This window comes from Geotrypetes seraphini, chromosome 4 (assembly GCF_902459505.1).
Source record: "Geotrypetes seraphini chromosome 4, aGeoSer1.1, whole genome shotgun sequence".
Classification (NCBI taxonomy): Eukaryota; Metazoa; Chordata; class Amphibia; order Gymnophiona; family Dermophiidae; genus Geotrypetes; species Geotrypetes seraphini.
The window spans coordinates 313,875,850-313,897,055 of record NC_047087.1 but is presented as its reverse complement, the minus strand read 5'-3'; the positions used below and the strand labels follow the sequence as shown (position 1 = coordinate 313,897,055).

The 21,206-nt window shown below is 42.4% G+C and overlaps 1 protein-coding gene and 1 long non-coding RNA gene across 2 annotated transcripts in view; one reads left to right on the top strand and one right to left on the bottom strand.

Annotated features, from left to right (window-relative positions):
* The window catches only part of LOC117359124, a 138,365-nt gene extending 126,180 nt beyond the window's left edge, over positions 1-12,185 (top strand). Inside the window, exon 3 of the long non-coding RNA XR_004539160.1 lies at positions 11,871-12,185. This is a non-coding gene — a long non-coding RNA (uncharacterized LOC117359124). The remainder of the gene's footprint in view (positions 1-11,870) is intronic.
* The window catches only part of ATRNL1 (attractin like 1), a 1,517,170-nt gene that overhangs the window by 994,495 nt on the left and 501,469 nt on the right, over positions 1-21,206 (bottom strand). The window contains exon 13 of the mRNA XM_033941321.1: positions 15,847-15,965. Within this exon, the coding sequence (XP_033797212.1) occupies positions 15,847-15,965 (119 nt within the window). The remainder of the gene's footprint in view (positions 1-15,846; positions 15,966-21,206) is intronic.

The window sequence follows — 21,206 nt, the reverse complement described above, 5'->3', positions numbered from 1 at the left end:
ATCTCTGTATTATAATGTCAAAATTCATGAAGCCTACAGGCTATGGTGTAAAATGAATTCTTTATGAGAGCAACTAACAGCTTTCACTTTAGTCTGGAGCATGACTAATACAGGCCCTACATACTATAAACATTTATTTTATTAAGGGCAATATACTATTACTAATTATTTCTATAGCACTACCAACGTACACAGCGCTATACAGAGTCACGAAGAGCTTACAATCTAAACATACAAGACAAACAACTAGGATGCCATGGATACAGTTAAGGGGAATGGTTAATTGCTGGCTAGGTTGGTGGACAGTGGGGAATGAACATAAGAACATAAGAACATAAGAAATGCCTCTGCTGGGTCAGACCCGAGGTCCATCGCGCCCAGCAGTCCGCTCACGCGGCGGCCCAACAGGTTCAGGACCTGTGCAGTAAATTTCTATCTATACCCTTCTATCCCCTTTTCCAGCAGGAATTTGTCCAAACCTTTCTTAAACCCCAGTACTGTACTCTGCCCTATAACTTCCTCTGGAATTGTATTCCAGGTGTCCACCACCCGTTGTGTAAAGAAGAATTTCCTAGCATTAGTTTTGAATTTGCCTCCTTTCAACTTTTCCGAATGCCCTCTTGTTTTTTTATTCTCTGAAAGTTTGAAGAATCTGTCCCTCTCTACTCTCTCTATGCCCTTCATGATCTTGTAAGTCTCTATCATATCCCCTCTTAATCTTCTCTTTTCTAGGGAAAAGAGTCCCAGTTTTTTAAATCTCTCAGCATATGAAAGGCTTTCCATCCCCTTAATCAGTCGTGTTGCTCTCCTCTGAACTCTCTCGAGCAATGCCATATCCTTCTTAAGGTACGGTGACCAATACTGGACGCAGTACTCAAGATGTGGGCGCACCATTGCACGATACAGCGGCAGGATAACTTCTTTCGTTCTGGTTGTAATACCTTTCTTGATTATACCTAGCATTCTATTCGCTCTCTTAGCGGCAGCTGCGCACTGTGTTGTCGGCTTCATTGTCATGTCTACCATCACCCCCAAGTCCCTTTCTTGGGCACTCTCATTCAAAAACTTCCCTCCCATCGCATAATTATACCTCGAGTTTTTGCTTCCCACATGCAATACTTTACACTTCCCAACATTGAATTTCATCTGCCATCTCTCTGCCCATTCCCCTAGTTTGTCCAAGTCTCTTTGCAATTCTTCGCAGTCCTCCTTTGTCCGAGCTCTACTGAATAGTTTGGTGTCGTCCGCAAATTTTATTATCTCACACTTCGTCCCTGAATTGAAGGCTATATCAAAAAGATAGATTTTCGGTCTGCTTTTAAGCAAGGTACAGGAAGGGGCATGGTGGACAAACTCAAGTAGTTTATTCTATGCATGGGAGCAGCTAGATGAAAGGAACAAAGTCTGGAATTGGCAGTGGAGGAGAGGACCATCTGTATAGCTGATCTCTCCTCTATTGACATTGAGGTCCCCAGCACCTCGACATCCAACGCAGCTAGCACCTAATGTACCCTTGCTAATATTGGTGCAGACACCATCTCTGCAAGAACAGCTTCAAGCAAAGTTGCAGACAGAACTAGATAGATGTTGCATTTGAACCCTTTGCAAATTTCTGCATCGACATACCCAGTTTCAGCCCAGTCCGAGCACTGTCCTCAGACTCCAAGGCATCATTCTCGGATACTACATCGTCAATGACACATCCATCTTCTTTCAGACAGCAGAGCTAATCACATTCTCAACACTCATCTAGGAATTCTCCTCAACGATCACCAACTGCAAGGGCTGACATCAAGGAGTATGACTCAAGACTTGTCACCACGCTCTTCTAGTGATTATCGCCCACTACTTTCGCCCACTACTTATGAGGAATTTAGGAAACGTCTGAAAACACACCTGTTCCTAAAGTATCTAGACAACTGATCCTCTCTTCTCTCTCCCCTCTATAGTGATTAACTTGTTCTATTGATCACTCTCTCCTCAAAAATGGAATTCCTGTCCTATTAACCCTCTTTCTTCCTCCCCTCTTAAAGTCAATCAATTTGTACCTTTGCTTAATCTTTGTAAACCACATAGAACTTCACGGTATTGAGGTATATAAGCTGTATTATTATTATTATCCTGACTTATCTGCAGATGAGTCTTACAGAATTCTTCTCCACTTCCTCATTGAAGGTCACCTCCAGAAAGTCTGTCATTTACAAAATTTATCAGACAGATGGGACAGGCAGGTCCAATTAATATGGAATCTGAGTCAGAACCTCGAACAGAACTGAGGGACTGCACAAATGTTCCTCTCCACAATCTTATGAACAAAGCCTTATTCAAAAACTGAGAATCTCTACTCTCTGTTCCCAAATTCTTACGGTGGGCTCTGTCTCTGGCAGGGTTCAAGTCCGAGTTAAAAGTCCAACTCTTAAAGACTGCTTTCAACTTCTAATTCCTCTCACCTTGGGTTCTGCATCCCCAACCCTTTATGTCATGACTGTCTGTCCAAGTTAGACTGTAATCTCTTTTGAGCAGGGACCGACTACTAAATGTCAAAATGTACAGCGCTGCATATGCCTTTCAGCGCTATAGAAGTGATAAATGGTAGTAAGGGTATAGCTAAGAGCAGCTGATCTGAGGACGGAGTTCTCTGGGAGGTGTATAAGGAGAAAGAAGAGAAGAGAGATATTGAGGGGCAGCAGAATGAACACCCTTGTAGGTCAGCAATAGGAACTTGAACAGTTCAATCACAATAAACAACCAATGTAAGATGATCTGCCTGCTCAGATTCACAGAGTAATCTCAGGACGAAACTCTCCTATGCACCAATAGCAGTGGAGAAAGGGAGTTATTTTAATGGAGATGCTTACAAACTGAAAACAACAAAGATCCTCCCCACAGAAATATAATTATAGAATCTCTGCATGTACCTTCGCTCCCCAGAACTAACCTGTCTACATTCCTCCACAGGATGCTTGTCGGTAACAAAAATTTCAAGTACGAGTACAGGATGTCCGGGGCGGTACTTGGAGAGACCTCCCAGGAAAGGGACTTGGGAGTTCTGATCGACAAGTTGATGAAGCCGTCTACGCAAAGTGCGGCAGCGGCGAAATGGGCGAACAGAATGCTAGGTATGATAAAGAAGGGGATCACGAACAGATCAGGGAGAGGGTTATCATGCCGCTGTACCGGGCCATGGTGCGCCCTCACCTAGAGTACTGTGTACAGAACTGGTAGCCGTACATGAAGAAGGACACGGTACTACTTGAGAGGGTCCAGAGAAGAGTGACTAAGATGGTTAAGGGGTTGGAGGCGCTGCCGTACAGCGAAAGATTAGAGAAACTGGGACTCTTCTCCCTCGAACAGAGGAGATTGAAAGTGGACATGATCAAAACATTCAAGGTACTGAAGGGAATAGACTTAGTAGATAAGGACAGGTTGTTCACCCTCTCCAAGGTAGGGAGAACAAGAGGACACTCTAAAGTTGAAAGGGGATAGATTCCGTACAAACGTAAGGAAGTTCTTCTTCACCGAGTGGTGGAAAACTGGAATGCTCTCCCGGAGGCTGTCATAGGGGAAAACACCCTCCAGAGATTCAAAACAAAGTTAGACAAGTTCCTAATGAACAAGGACGTACACTGGTAGGGCTAGTCTCAGTTAGGGTGCTGGTCTTTGATCAAAAGGGGCGCCGCGTGAGCGAACTGCTGGGCATGATGGACCACTGGTCTGACCCAGCAGTGGCACTTCTTATGTTCTGTGAATGCATGTACATTTTAAACCACAGCACAGGGTAGGGGAGGAATAGAGGGGCAATAATCAAACCTAGATTTTACCTGGAGGAGTAGCCTAGTGTTTAGAAAACTAGACTTACAACCAGGGATGCCTGGTTCAAATCCCATGGCTGATCCTTGTTATCCTGGGCATGTCATTTAACCCACTGCCTCAGGTACCAAACTAGATTGTAAGCCCTCTGGGGACAGGGAAATAGCTAGTGTATCTGAAAATAACTAAGCTCTGGAACGCATTGCCAGAGGATGTGGTAAGAGCAGTCAATGTATCTAGTTTTAAAAAAAGTTTGGACAAGTTCCTAGAGGAAAAGTCCATAGGCTGCTGTTGAGACAGACATAGGAGAAGCCACTGCTTGCCTGGATCAGTGGCATGGAACATTGCTACTATTTGGGGTTTTGCCAGGTACCTGTGATTTGGATTGGCCTCTGTGAAGACAGGATATTGAGCTAGATGGACCACTGGTCTGACCCAGTAAGGCTATTCTTATGTTATGTTCTTTGAGCTACTTCTGAAAAATGTATAAACAAAATCTAAATAAAATAGATTTACCCATGTAATATTGTCAGATTCTGTCCACCCCTCAAATAAAAAAAACCCACACACACACTAATCTAGGGATGACTATTAGCTAATATAATCAGAAGGAAGTCGAAGAAGCTCCCTATTAAGGTTTTCATTTGTAGTCTGATGGTGAGATTTTCTTCTCATGCCCCCCCCCTCCCATTTAATTTCCAAAACAGTACCAGAATTATGCATCATCCTATGCCCAGGAAGGCAGAAAACAGACTCTCCTACCATCATCAGGAATATCCCTCCCCACAATATCTACAGAGAATAGTGTCCCTAGCTCTGGCTAGCCAAGAGCCCAGGATATGACATGGGCTACCACTACACTGGTACCCAGCCTCAATCACAGGAATGTAATGATCCTGATTAAGTGAAATACAGTAGCAGAGATATCCTATGATACACCACAGCACAGGTTAGCTTAGCAAGGTTTAAAAAAGGTTTGGATAATTTCCTAAAAGAAATGTCCATAGGCCATTATTGAAATGGCTTGGCGAAATCCACTGCTTATTCCTAGGAGAAGCAGCATAACATCTGTTTTACTACTTGGGTTCTAGCTAGGTACTTGGGACCTGAGTTGGACACTGTTAGAAACAGGATACTGTTTGATGGACCTTCAGTCTGTCCCAGTTTAGCAGTTCTTATGTGAACCAAGTATAGGACAATTGAGCCAATGTGTCATCATTGATGAGGTTGGCTCTTAGGCATTGGTGGAATGAGGCATTATGACATCATAATCTCAGCTCTGGAATGTTGCTACTCTTTGGGTTTCTGCCAGGTACTTGTGATCTGGATTGGCCACTGTTGGAGCCAAGTATAGGACTATCAAGCCATTGTGACACACTGATGAGGTTGGCTCGTAGGCTTTGGTGGAATGAAGCATTATGACATCACAATCTCAGCTCTGGAATATTGCTACTCTTTGGGTTTCTACCTGGTATTTGGGTCCTAGGTTGGTAGTGTAAACAATGACATCAAACTGATGTCACTTTTGCATGGTAGAAAGCAATGTCAAGTAAGTAGCAAGTTATGGAAGTCAATATGCAAGGTGTTGCTTGACACTTGTTTTGGTACAAATTACCCAAATATGCTTACATTATACTATTAACAAAGTTAGATGATAAAATCTAGGATTTCCCCTTCCCCCTCCCCCAATTCATACACAAGCACACTCCCAGGCACTGAAAAATCAGGTTATGCCTTTCTTTCATTCAATATTTTATTGTTCCGACTTTTCACAGTGCTACAATGACACTGAAGCAAGGCTGAATGTAGACTTCAGAGCTGAACAGTTATGTTCAGGAGTTAATGCCAATATTTGAACGTATAATAAATAAAAAAGGGAGAATACCTGACAGTTCAAATGGTCTTAGAGAACATAAAAGAGAATCGACACTGGGAAGGACTGAGTGAACTATGAGGCGGCTACTACTGCATTTGTTTTTTTAAAGCTGGCCAACCCTAGAAGCCCAGCCACTCCCCAGCAAGCTCCATAATTTTGAAAGTCCTGATATGCCTTAGAGACCCCATCACCAGAACAATATACAGGAGGGCCCAGGGACCCCTTAAGTCAAGAAGGAACTATCTATGCTGGACATGAACATTAACCATCTATAAGCCATCACTGTCAGGAGCTCAACAAAACAAGCAATGAGAAGTGATCAACTTTAGTTGGGAGGAAGCAAAGGGATGGATAGACATTAATATCCATGCATACGCTGAGGCCCTCCAGACAAACTGCCAGGTTCTGGAAATCCTTCCAGACACTTGGACAATCCTCTAAAAAGAGGACATGTCTAGGTTTTCCCAGACATCTGGTAACCCTATACCCAGGGGAGAAATGACACAGAAGGGGCGGAGCCAGGAGGGCATGGTCTAGAAGTATAAAAGCTAAGGCCATAGCCAGGTCCAGAGGGAAGCCCATGGCATATGCCTCTACCATCCATGTGTGAACTACAACTGCTGCAGTCAGGTAGGCCAAGCTCCACTTGGAACCGTGCAGATTTTATATTTTTGACCTGAGTAATTGCTAGAGACTACACTGGTAACTTAGAGGAACCTGCTGGGCACGATGGACCTCTGGTCTGACCCAGCAGAGGCACTTCTTATGTTCTTATGAACCAGGCCAGAAAAAATAAATTGTGCTGCCGTGCTGAGAGGCTTTAAAATACACAGTGCCCCTGCAGGGACAGGCCACATGAGGTTATTTTTACATTTACAGACTCGTTTTATGTTGTCTTTTTCTCCTACCTATGAATGAAACAGGACCCCTGACCTAACATTTTTAATAAATGCCATTTTTCTTTTAACTACAACTGCTGTGTGGTTCTATCTTGCCTTGGCTCCAGGCCCATCCTCATTCAGATTACCACAATATATTTTACAAAATGCTTCCTGTCTGGCAGAACCTTCTGTAAAAATAAAGAGGGAAACTGAGCACTTCCCAACCTAAACGACTCAATTCTGATCTCATTAACCTATGAAAAATAGGAAGGAACAATGGGTTTATTAGATGGACTTTGGCACTTGGGCCAACCGGAGTCTTAGGCCTCCTTCCAGTGCATTCTGGAATGCACTGGGAGTGGCCAAAGACTCCGATTGGCCAAATCACTAAGGCCACACCCTTGGGAGTGCACTGGGAAGAGGAAGGCCCGCCATTCTGAAAAGGTGGGCCTGCTGGCAGGAATGAGTTAACACAAAAAGGCAACCTAGTCACATCAAGGTCTGTGTGGGGGACGCTCAGGACTCCAAAATTGGCTCACAACTTACAGACCAAAATTAGATGAATATAATATAGGGTGCTCTCAGTGTGAACCATCAGTGATAGGAGCACAGCTCCGACACTTCACTTCTGGGTCAAGGCGGTAAGCCTCCACCCCCACTCGATGATGGTGTGGGGGTGCTCGATGATGGTGTGGGGGTGGAGGCTTACCGCCTTGACCCAGAAGTGAAGTGTCGGAGCTGTGCTCCTATCACTGATGGTTCACACTGAGAGCACCCTATATTATATTCATCTAATTTTGGTCTGTAAGTTGTGAGCCAATTTTGGAGTCCTGAGCATCCCCCACACAGACCTTGATGTGACTAGGTTGCCTTTTTGTGTTATTTCTATAGTAGGATTTTTGGCAAATTTGGAGTGTATTGTTGTGGCAGGAATGAGTTGGCATCCCTCCTGCTGGCCTTGCTTGTAAAGGTACAGGGGGGTGGGGGAGTTCAAGTGGTCTTTGAAGGGGTGAGGGGTTGGGGTTTCAGGGAGTGGGGGGTCATAGGTTCGGGGGGGGGAAGCCAGCAAGAGGAAGTGGGCATCCCTCCTGCCAAGGATGTTGGGAGGGTGCCAGCAGAAAGGAGTAGGCATCCCTCCTGCCAGGGATGTTGGAGGAGTGCCGGCAGGAGGGAATAGGCATCCCTCCTGCTGGGGATGTTGGAAGGGGGGTGTCATCAGGAGGAAGTGGGCATCCCTCCTCCCAGGGATTATTTTGGGGTTTGCGGCAGGAGGGATTGGACCTCTCTCCTGCCGGGGATTATTTCAGGGTTTTTAGCAGAAGGAAGTGGGTTGCGGACATTGTGGGGGAATTCAGGGGTGGCAGCAGGATGGAGTGGGCATCCCTCCTTCTGGCTAGCTTGCGGTGGGGTTCCGGGGTTTCCTGCCGCGGCCGCTCAGCTGATCGCGGTAGAGATTTCCTTGCCGTGATCAGTTTAGCGGCCACGACCATTTGAAATGTAGGCCAGCATTTCAATGGCCTACATTTCAGGCACCTATCATAGCCCTAGGGAGATGGCTAGTGATGTTTAAGCTCACCTAAGGCCACTTCCAGGCAAAATCATGCCCATGCCCAGCCTTGGGCAAGCTTATGCATCCCTAGGCACTTCCTTGCACCCGCAACAGATGTCTACATGTAGGCAGCCTGCCTCGGGTTGGTTTTGTTTGTTTGTTTGTTTTAGAAAATGTGCGTCCTGATTGTCTGGTTAGACAGCAATAGGATGCCTTCTGCAGCCTACAATCCGGACGCCATTTAGAGTTTGGTCCATTGTGTTTAAATTAAGTTTGGTTGGACCAGTTTGTATTTGACCCACCACGTTAATTTCTTGGTTGAAAAATATTTTCCTTAATGAGAAAATTATATTGTCTGCACAAATATTCTGATGTATTGCATTTTTGAATAACGGTTCAGGCATTATTACTGTCTCAGTTAGACTAATATAGTATAGTACAGGGTGTCCACAAAGTCTCTTTACAATTTCAAAAGATTACTAAAAAGGCAATTGATGAGATATGTTAATCAAATTTGTCCTATGTACTGAGTCGTTATCAAAGTTTGTAATCACATTGCATCTGGGTATTTGAGGTACACTGTTGATGAAAGAGAGGCTGTTGAATAAACCCCTAAAACACATGGCCACTCCTCAAGAAAAGGCACAATGTGTATCGTGGTTTATTGAAACAAAATCGGATACGCAGACTCAGCGAAACCACAGGACTAAGTATGGAAAACATCCACCGTCGCGTCCGTCAATTTGTTCATGGTACAAGTAATTTATGGAGACAGAGAAAATATTGGATAAAGATAGGAGTGGACGACGGAGGAAAACGTCGATCGTGTAAGACAATCCTTTGCTCGTTGTCCTTCAAAATCCATCCGTATAGAGGTGTATTAAATCAGGCAAAAAAAACTTCAATATCTACTCCTCATTTTGAAATCGTTTCCACAGATTTGTCTATTCATTGGTTTCTTTTTTAAATAAAATCTTGAAATTGTAAAGAGACTTTGTGGACACTCTGTATATTTGGACTGCCCAAAACAGATACCGAGAATTTTTCAAAAAATTCAAAATACAACAGTTCAGTTGCTATGTTCCCTCTAAATCCGATCATATCTCCCTCTATTATAAGCATCTACATTAGCTTCCAGTTGAGGCAAAGGTTTTGTTTAAGTTTTTGCATGGGGAAGCTCTGTTCTATAGGTATGAACTTTTGTTTTTTCCACCTACCATAAGAACATATAGGGTCTGTGCCCTTTTTAATTTCATATTTTGAGAGAGCAGTATATAAAAAGGTTTTTTTTAACTCTTCTTAGGTTTTGCTCAAATTGTCTTCTTAGCTTGTTGTCATTAAAGATTATAAAGTTTTCAGCAAATATTTGAACACTTTTTTGTTTGCTAAATTTGTATTTTGAAATGTGTGATATATTGTTAATTGATTGCATTATTTCAAGTGATTGCAATTCCTTTTTTTAAAACATGTGATTCGCATTGAACTGGTTGCAGGTATATGTGGAATACAGAATAAATGCTATGTTATCTAACCACACTGCAGTGCTAGAATCCAAAAACCGATTCCAAAGCTTGCACAGAAACTCAAACCATCCAAATCTTTTGACATTATTTTTCTTTATTCTATTCTGTGTTTCATTCCCCAATTCCCAACTCTTGTTTCTCTTCAATCCCTATCACCCACTGTTTCCCTAAAAATCTCATTAGCTGAATGTAAATGCAAATCCAATAGTTAATTTACATACTAATGTTCTGCCTGAAACTGATGTTTAAAAGGTATCCTACAAAAGAAAAATCAATTACCGTAGTCAGACTGGAATAAGCAAACACGCAGCACTCCTTCATCACTCACAGATAGCTTTTGGTTATTACTACTGTCCCATGGATAAACTCCGACTCAAATTCCCACCTTGAAACTCTTCCTCAATGGCCTCTGAACATCTCAGGCTTTCCGTAGAGTGACACGGTGTAATTCATTTAACATTTGGGGGGGAAGGAATAACTCCGTTTTTATAGGTCCTCATATCATTTTACATTTTTATGCTGTTCCTGGTTTACAATACTGTAAATACAAAGACTCACTCCTGGGTGTTCCTGCTATACATTAAGTAAAGCCTCATGGAACCCGGCTGTAAGATACATGCAGAGACCTGGTTTCCAGATGATTCTATTGGGACGTGGATTCTAAAGCCTACCCTTTAAAATAAGCAAGGTAACTATGCCTTTGGGAGTTTCTACCGGGACTCAGATCCCAGTGCTATAAAATAAACACAGGGAACTCAGCCCTCAGGGGATGCTCTTATATAATAATTGCAGGGACTGAGATCCCAAAAATTTCTACTACATCATTTCCAAGATTTTCTGCTATATAATACAGTATAACATAACTAGAGTAAAAAAAATTATTTTAAAATACTTGGGGGGGAGAGACTTTGGGAAAAGCCTAGACCCAAGGAGGGCAGCCACTGACCCAATCGCGGGTTTGTTGATGGATCAGGCAGTCGCACCGGATCTGCAATTATCATGGCCGATCCCAGAGGGGAACCCTAAAGGAAAAGCAGCAGAGTGGGGGGGCACTATGTTTTTTTAGTTTGAATTTCTAGAAGGAACTTGACCTCAAGTATTTATAAAGAATACTTTGTCTGGAAAAAGATAGAACGTAAACAAAAACCACTGTTTACACCTCGAATGGGGCCACACAAAATATTTCACGGGGCCGCATGCGGCCCTCAGGCCACAGGTTGGACACCCCTGGTTTACACTTATTTAGATCAGATTAGAAAATTAACTAAATTATATTTGGAGCTAAATAATTTTTCTGAGGGAATTTGAAGTTGAAGATTAAAAGAGGTTCCTTAAATACTGAAATTAAAGAAAAATAACTTGTAAATAATGAACACTTACTATTGTTTATCGTTCGTGGGCTAAAAGATTTTGAAGAACAAAATTGATAAAGCTATCTGCTTTGTTCTTGCTAAGACTCTGGCCTTGTATAGGACAGTTCAAACCTGAAACATTTTAGTGCAGGGCAATGTTATTTTTAAATTTATGAATTTCTGGTGAGAATGTGTTTCAGTGAAAAATGGATTTATTATAAATAAATCATTGATATTATTATTATTATTATTATTATTATTAGGTTCTTATATCCCGCCATACCCAAAGAGTTCTAGGCGGTTTACATTCGTTACATTAGGATCCGGTCTGAGCCCGGATTTACAAAAATTTTATCGGAATTGCAGGTAGCGCGGAAGGAGGCACAGGTTTATCATAGTTGGGTTAGAAGATAAAATGGAGGGAGTGGGAAACCAGGAGAGGGGGGGGGAGAGGGAGGTGGGGGTGGGGGGGGGTTGGAGTGTATGCGGGGAGTAAGGACTAAGGGTCTTGTATATCGTAGAAGACAGCTGAAGATCTGAAAAAGAACCTAAAGAGGATGTAGCTCTCTAATAGCTATTCCCCCCTCCCCTTTTACTAATCCGCAATAGTAGTTATTAGCGCAGGGAGCCATGCTGAATACTTCGCACTGCTCCTGACGCTTGCTAATAACCGATATTGCGGTTTAGTAAAAGGGGGGTTATATTAGGGAAAGTAAATAAAGAAGCATAGACAGGAAACTAGTTAGAATATTCTAATTATTTTATTTTTGCTGTATTTGATATCTCAGTATAAAGGTTTCCAATGCAGACAGGCTTAAATTACTAGAAACATTCAGTACACTCAGAGAGAAAGACTCTCTCCATTTATTTTCTTTTAAGTGAGATTTAGGGTGAAGAACTACAGATGAAGAGTGAAGGAAAAAGGGGCCTGAAGCAAAAATAAGTAAACAAAACACACACCGGTAATGTTTACCTGAAGGATCTGAGGACAACTGACTTTTTTCATGTACAAAGAAAATTTGAAAAGCACTTAAATAAAAATTACTTAACTGGAGTTTTAATCTGTTTTTAAATATTTTAAAGTATTTATTGGGAAAAGATGCAATAAAATAATCAATTTACTTTCAGGCTGAGTCATCTCTCACTTAGAAAATTTAAGTTAAACTATTGTTCTCTCTACATCAGAATCTCCTAGCCAGGTTCTCCTTGACAGATATTGAAGGAGTCTGGGACTGGTTTTCCTAAGTGTTGAACTAAGTTTTCTCTTTAATAAAATGCTGAATTATGTTTCATTGCAGTCCTAACTTATCTCATGTTCTAGCCTACCTGCACTGGGTGTTTTAGCTTGGGCATTGGCTATCTCAGCATACACGATAATGTATTCCGCTCTCCTGGACATGTAACAGAAAGACTGCAGGGCTTAGATAAGTGACCTGCTAGTGACCTGCTAGTGTGAGCTTAGGATCAATGATTGTTAAGAAAAGTAACACGTGAAAAGTTTTTTCTAGAATTCAGTTGTATAGCCAGAAGAATGTATAAATATCTCTGTAACTTCCTGGTTTCGGGACTTCTGAAGCCAGCTTGGGGCTCAGGGATCCGCATATGCTGAATAAAAAATATGCGCTTTCGTCAAGTCTCTAAGTTGTGTGGCTGCCCAAAGTGACCTTTCAATATTACCAGTCAAGGATTGGTTATCTCTGAGTGAACCCCACCTCTGAATAAGATTGTTCAGCTTGAGGCCACTCTGTACACTACGACTACACTATAATTGAAATACGATTGCAATACTCTTAATCAGCATTGGGGGCAATACTATAAAATCCATTCACAATCCCTCCAAGAATATATTCACCACAAATGACCTTAATCAACATAGACTCATTACAGCTCCTAATTCTGCTCATTACTCCAACCATCCCTACCAACATCCTTAGCTTTAGATCAGTGTATCACAGCACACCAGTGTGCCTCCAGAGATTCCAGGTGTGCCGCGACCCACTGGCGAGGAGGAGAGTCATCCACGCCGGCTGACTCGCAGCGAGAGCCACATCCTATAGGCAGTCCATCAGCGTAGATGACCCTCCTCCTGGATCCCTCCACTGAAGCAGATCACGGCCAGATGGGCCTCCGAGAATGCTCTGACATCGATGCAATGATGTCACGCATGTGCGTGATGTCATTGCATCGACAACTGCATACTTATGGGTGCCTTCTGGTCGGGGCACTGGATCTAGTGTGCCACCGGCGGGAAAGTTTGCGAGACACTGCCTTAGATGAACATGCAGTTGCTTGAATGGTATCAACAGTGTTTTGGCTTTCTGGACTATCAGACAATAATGATATTCCAAAATCTGTTGAGCAGAGGTATTATCCACCTACAGAAGGAATGAATCATCTTCTTGAATGGTTTGGCAAACCTAGTGAGGAGGGTTTTCAACTAAGATTATTGGGATAGTTAGACAAAGTCCTTAAATAAATAAAACATTAAATACATGAAAAGAAAGAGTGGAATATTTGCTATGGATACCAAAAAAAAAAAAAAACCCCACACTTGTTGAGGATGCAAATTTAGTAGCTAAATGGTTTATATTTGTATCTGATGATCTTAGGTTGTTAAACAGATAGATAAGATGATGAGAAAAGCCAACTGGATGAGGAATGATCAGCAGGAAAAAGTATGAGATAGTGCCTCTTTATAAGTTAGACCTCATTTGGAATAGAGTATGCAATTTTGAGACTGCACCTTCAGAAGGCTATAAACTGGATAGGGTTGGTTTAGAGAGCAGCTACTGAAATGGTTAACAATCTTTGGCATAAAAGCATAAGTGGAATGATTTAAGGATCTATACCAGAGGTGCCCACACTTTTTGGGCTTGCGAGCTACTTTGAAAATGACCAAGTCAAAATGATCTACCAACAATAACATTTTTTTAAAAAATCACAAACACACTGTACGCAGAGAAAATGTTAATTATCATTTATATTCCACGGGATTTCAAAGAAGTCAAGGCAGATGACTCTATGCAATGTCACTTCAGTAACAATTATACAAAAATAGACAAATATAGCCCCTCCCTTTCTACTAAATTGCGATAGCGTTTTTTAGCTCAGGGAACTGCACTGAATGCCCAGCACTGCTCTCAATGCTCATAGGCTCCCTGCACTAAAAACTGCTATTGCAGTTTAGTAAAAGGGGGCCATAGTGCAAAATATAGACAGCAGATAAAAATTCTCAAAACGGACACATTTTGATCACTAAATTGAAAATAAAAACATTTTTCCTACCTTTGTTGTCTGGTGATTTCATGAGTTGTCTGGTTGCACTTTCTTCTTCTGACTGTGCATCCAATATTTCTTCCCTTCTTTCAGCCTCCTGTATGCTTCCTCTCCTCCAGACCTCATTTCCTCCCCCAACTTTTTCTTCCTCTCTCCATGCTCCCTTTCTTTCTTTCTTTGTCTCCCTGTCTTTCTGTTTCCCTTCTGTCTTTCTTTCTGTCTGTCTCACTGCCCCTCCTTTCTTTCTGTCTCCTTGCCTGCCCCGTCTTTCTTTCTCCCTGCCCTCCCCCAAGCCACCGCCACTGAGTTCTGAGCTCTACCTGCTTCCTGACGCGGTAAACAGAACATAGGCAGCGACTGGCTGGCCCAGAACTTCCTCTCTGATGTCAGAATTAACGTTGGGAGGGGGAAGGCTGGTCGGTCCAGTGCTTCTGCGTCCTGTTTACTGCATCGGGAAGCAGGTAGAACACGAAGGCAACGCAAGTCTATCACGGAGCCTGGGATGGGTTCCGCGATAGGCTCGCATTGCCTTCGCGATCGACCTTTCGGGAACCCCTGATCTAAACAAACGTAGCAAGATGAAATATGAAAGAGACAAAAATATCTATAAGGTATAAATACACAGGTGTCAGCCCCATAGAGGAAGGTGTGGCTCACTGGTAGAGCTACTGCCTCTGCACTCAGAGGTTGTGAGATCAAATCCCAGTGCTGCTCCTGGTGACCCTGGGCAAATCACTTAATCCTCCAGAGCAGTGGTCTCAAACTCAAACCATTTGCAGGGCCACATTTTGGATTTGTAGGTATTTGGAGGGCCTCAGAAAAAAAATAGTTAATATCTTGTTAAAGAAATGACAATTTTGCATGAGGTAAAACTCTTTGTAGTTTATAAATCTTTCCTTTTGGCTAAGTCTTAAGAATAATATTGTCATTTATAGCTAAAGAGACATATGACCAAGAAACTGTTTCCTTTTACTTTGTGATTATGCTAAACATACCGAGGGCCTCAAAATAGTACCTGGTGGGCCGCATGTGGCCCCCGGGCCATGAGTTTGAGACCACTGCTCCAGAGCCCACCACTTTGAATATAAGCTTTGAAATGCCAAAGCTACAAAAAGGCAGTATACAATTCCCCATTCCCTTCCCTTCGTATTCACTGGAAAGGAAGCTTGGGAACAAGGAGTCGTAACATGAATATGAAAGGGAGGGCAGGGGGGCTAGTTTCTGAATCTAAGGAAATATTTCTTTATAGAAAAGGAAGGTGGATTGAAGAAACACTCTCCCAATGGAGGTTGTGGAATCTGAATTCAAGAAAGCACTGCACAAGCACAGAGCATCTCACCCAGAAGGGATTGTAGAAATGAGCAGATGGACAAACTCAAAAGGCCACAAGGTCTTTTTCAACCCTCTTATTCTATGCTTCTATGTTCCCATGTTTCAATTTCTATAAATAATCATATAAAAACCAATTAAACAGATCAATACTTATTCAGCGTGACTTCCGCTTCTAACAGACTTTATTTATTTATCTAATTATTCATCTGATGCCATTGGCTGCAAGCCCATGGCCTGTGTTACTTACCACACTGCAGTTACTGGTCACCGAAATACATTTCTTGTCATCACACCACTGGCAACCATTGGTGTTTGCTGTACAACTTGCACAGTCCATGTTCCTGTAACATCTGTCATCAGCAGGAGCTGCAACACAGTTCAAACACAAAATAGAATGTTAATATATATATATATATATATATATAAATCAGATGTATCTGTTAGAGAATGACACAGTGATTGTTATCCACGGCTAGCCGCAAGTAGCCGCGGGTAACCCACCGAAATGGGGAAAGAAAAAATAGTGGTCGCTGCAGGGCGGGGACAAGGCCATTCACCGCCCCGTGGAGCGGTGAATGGACTTGTCTCCACAGTGAGGCAATCAAGGATCGTGCGGTCCAGCAGCCCCCACCCGCCCGATCGTAGCGTTCTGCTATCTCCCTCCCTCCACCTCACCTTAGATGCAGAGTTTGCCAGCTTTCTTTTTCGCCCAGCCGCATGCTTTCAAAGAGCCACACACGCGCGGCTGCTCAAGTTATTCAATCTTCTCCTGTGCTGCAACTTCCTGTTTCTGGTTATGTCAGAGGAGAAGATTGAACAACAGAGCAGCCGCGCGTGCGCGGCTTTTTGAATGCGTGCGGCTGGTCAAAAAATAAAGCCGGCAAACTCGGCATCTAAGGTGAGGTGGAGGGGGGGAGTTGACTGAACGCTGCAATCGGGCGGCTCACACTGGGAAGGAGGGAGTGGGAGGGAAAGAGATTCTGGGCCAAGGGGATGAAGAGGGAAAGAAAGAAACCCACAGCAGGAAAGAAAGGGGAGGGCAGGCAGGTGAGTCAGATGCTGGAAGCAGGAGGGAAGCTAGATGGGGTTGAAGAGAAGAGACACACTGGTGTGGAAGAGGAAGAGAGGGGAAATCTGGACATAGGAAGGTAATAGAAACAAAGGAGAAATTATGTGCATGGGGGCATAGGGAAAGAGACATAAAGGGGACATACATGGCATGGGGATGGTATTTGGACACAGGGGGGGCAATGCCAGATAAATAGGGGAGATATTAGAAATGGGGAAAATAGGAATACAGAAGCGAGATTGTTTGGGGACCGAGCTCGCAGGGTCCAACGGCTTGCACAAATTACATTGTAACATGCCACGAAAGTAAGAGGGAAGAAGGTAGATAGATAGGCCACACGAGAGGAGCTGAAGGGTGGTAGAAAGGAACAGATGGTGAAGGAGGGAGGGAAGGGTGGTGGTGGAAAGGAATAGAACAGGCATTGAAGGAGGGTGGAGAGGAACAGACCCTGAAGGGAACTGTGGAAGACAGAGTGGGGAGAAGACGCTGGAAGGGAAGAAGACAGATGCCAGATTATGGGGGAGCGGAGGGAAAAAGATGGGTGCCAGACCAATTGGGGGGGTGAAGGGAGAGGCACAGTAACAAAGCAAACGGAAGACACAGAGAGAAGACACACAGTGGATGGAAGGAATTAAATGAGAAGATGAGGAAAGCTGAAACCAGACAACAAAGGTAGAAAAAAAATTCTATTTCTTTTCTTTTTTTTGCTTTAGGATAAAGTAGTATATTAGTTGTGTTGATAAAAATTTATAAACAAAGCCCTGCCAGCTGAACATCTCTTTCTCTAGTTCAGCAGCCAGAACTTTGATTTATAAGGAAGGAATAAGCTAAATATTGCAGTACTGAGGCTTATATGGATGCTGTGGGGACAGTGACGGGGCGGTGAAAGGGATGGCGGTGACGGTGATGGGGTGGTGAAGGGAATGGCGGTGACAGAGCAGTGAAAGGGACTGTGGGCCGGGGACGGGGCAGTGACGGGGACAGATTTTTTCCCCGTGTCATTCTCTAGTATCTGTGTGTGTATGTATGTTCCAGCGTAACTCTGAAATGAAAGGACAGATTTCAACCAAACTTGGTACACATATGACTTACTATCGAATACTGTGTGCAATTCTGGTCACCGTAGCTCAAAAAAATATAGCAAAATTAAAAAAGATACTGAGAAAGGTGACAAAAATGATAAAAGGGATGGGATGACTTCCTTATGCGTAAAGGCTAAAGCGGCTAGGGCTATTCAGCTTGGAGAAGAGATGGCTCAGGGGTGATATGATAGAGGTCAATTAAATACTGAGTGGAGTGGAAAGGGTGGATGTGAGTCGCTTGTTTACGCTTTCTAAAAACACTAGGTCTAGGGGGTTGCAATGAAGCCAGAGAATGTGGTGAAATCGATCAGCTTAGCAGGATTTTAAAAGCTTTGGATAATTTCCTAAAAGAGGAGTATATAGGCCATTATTGAGAAGGCTTGGAAAAATGTACTGCTTATTCCTGAGATAACAAGCATAAAATGTTTTACTACCGTGTTATCCAAAAAAAATAAGACCTAGTGTGTTTTCTGGGCCTAAAATTAATATAAGACACTGTCTTATTTTTGGGGTAGGTCTTATTTTTTTCATGTACATGATCATCTCTCCCTTCCTCTCCTTCACCCCAATTCTTCCTCTTTCCTTTCTCTCCCCATGAGCAACATCTTTCCTCCCCTCAACCATCCCCTTGTGCCTTCCCTCTGCAGAATCTTTCTATCCCTTCCATCCCTCATGCAGCAGAACCCTTGCCCAGCTTCTATCCTTCCCTTCCTCCCTCCCATCCCTCGTACAGCAGAAACCTTGCCCAGCTTCTATCCCTTCCTCCCTCCCTCCCATTCCTTGTGTAGCAGAACCCTTGAGCCACCCCTCCCCTCCCATGCAGCCAAACCCCCGCTGACCCTCCCATCCTTTCATCACTCCCTACCATCCGAACCCCGCTAACTGCAAGCCTTACATACCTCCCTCCAGAACAGCGTAGTCATCACTCTAAACAGGCTGCGTTGTGGCCTTCTCCCACTGGGGCCTTCCATGTGCTGCGTTACTGATGACATCATCAGTGATGTGGCTGAGTAAATGCCCCAGTGGGAGAAGGCCGCAAATCAGCTTGTTTAGAGTGAGGGAGGGAGGTATGTAGGGGTCACGGTCGTTGGGGTTCGTTTGGGAGTGAGATATGGAAGGAGGGTCAGCAGGGATTTGGCTGCATGGCGGGGGTGAGAGGGAAGCGCTGCTGTCGGCAAATCCAGGGACTAGGGTTTATTTTCGGGGAAATACAGTATTTGGGATCTAGCTAGGTACTTACAATCTGGGTTGGCCACTGTTGGAAACAGGATAGTAGGCTTGACGGACCTTTGGTCTGTCCCAGTATGGCAAATCTTATGTTCGTATGTTGCACATTAACATCTTTTATAGGCATTAAACTGAAAATATTTTATGAGAAAACTTTTACAATTCAAATGGCAACATTTCAGAATATTCTCCCTATGGAGATTAGATTACATTCATCCCATATGCATTTTCAAAAATTGCTGAATAATTATTTGTTTTTAGAGTTTTTGTTATGTTTTTGTAGAAATCTAATTGTTGAATATAATTATTATTATGTATCCTTCTCTTGTATTGTTAACCTGCTCTGAACCTAATTTTTAGGGATAAATTGGGCTATAAATATAGATCATTAACCTGCAATGAATCTTATTTCTCTGATATTCTCCCAAGAACACTGTCACAACTGTCAAACTCTGGAAACCTGCCTCAGTAACTTCCTTAACACAGGAAACTCTGTTGTCTTCTGAGGAACTGGTACTATGGCGTTAATAAGCAGGGCGTAGCAAATCTTTCTAGGCCAGACAGTGTGCAAGGAGCAAGGTGTTGGCAGAACTTTTTACATGCAAGAAGGGATGTAGTCAGCAAATGACTAAAAAAAATTGGGAATGGGCAACAAGTGTGAGAAAAAGAACAAATATAGAAAAAAGTGAATTCTTGCTGGATTGTTAATAAAACTCAGGTAATAAAGTTCAATTAGAAATAGTTGAAATCTATAGAGATAAAGTTTAAGACTTTTTTTTATTTTTATTTTTTTTTTTTTTTGTATATATATTTTTTATTCTTTTTTTTTTAAATTCTTACATCAAGTGAAATACATGTAATACATTCAATTATACAAAAAAACACTTGAAATTATCATTAAATTTTCTTACAATGTGAATTAAATAAACCCTTTTTCAGAATTTATATCATATTAATATTACAATAGTTTTCCCTCCCTACCCCTTCTATATGTTCTATACATGTGTTATTATATCTGATCAGTGGAATAAATTGTCAATGGTCTCCATATTTTATTAAATTTGTTTTTTTAGCTTATTTTCTGTTTTAGCTCTGGAATGTGGGCCGAGACTCAATTCTCTGTCTTTGCCTTCTGACTTTTCCCTCTATTTTAGTATAATGTATTTAGAGCTCCTTTTACTAAGGTGCGTTAGGGCCTTAATGCGTGGAATAGCGTGCACACTAGACCTTAACGCCAGCATTGAGCTGGCGTTATTCTAGAAGCGTACCGCGCAGAATAGAGCGCGCGGTAATTTCATGCGTGGGCTAAAAACGCTAGCGCACCTTATTAAAAGGATTCCTTAGTTAGATTTAAGAGTTAAAAGCTATGCTTATTTGATATATTCTTTTTTATAAGAGGTTCATAAAAGTGTATTGAGTGTGAAGTGTGCATATTTGGGGCCCCAAAAATGAATGTTTGTGTATATTGTGTATATTTGAAATCTATAGGGCTGTTTCAGGAATTCCTTGTAAGAATGTAGTTTTTATTTCTTTTCTGAAGTTATGGCCATTTCAAGAAATTCCTGAAACAGCTCTAACTTCAAACTTACCGTCCTTCCCGCCACACAGAAACTACATAACCTACTCTTTAGCTCCCTAGAAAGGACAAATGTTCTTCCATTGTAACCCTCCGTTTTTATCTCTTTTGTAATCCGCCTTGAACCGCAAGGTAATGGCGGAATAGAAATCTCTAATGTAATGTATTTGAAAATACTATGTACTGTATTTAAATAGGGTTATGTTAAGAGAATAAATGCTTTGCGGTTCACAAACTCTGGAACAGAATGTGAAGAAAAAAACCCATCTGGCAGAGGCCTCGCTGACCTTTGGCTTCCTGTAAAATAGGCCCTGCATGCCAGCTAAGACCCGAAAGAAGAAATCAGCTTGGTTTTTTTTTTTTTTAGATCTTTCTTTCTCGCCCAGAGTCAATGCAGGATGCCATGAAACCACTGGCTTTGTCAGAGAAAGCACGTTGTGTTGTGAAGTTTTAACTTATGTGTCAGAGAAGCTGTTTGATTCATTCTTTTAGTGCATGAGCATATATTACCCTTTTTTCTGTAATTTGTAGTTATAGATTGCAATACATATTATTCGGGTTGTGGGATTTCTTTGTCTATGTATTCTCATATACAGTATAATGCATATGAGGAAAAGTTTCTCCCTGAAGCTGCAGCCCTTTGTGTATTCATG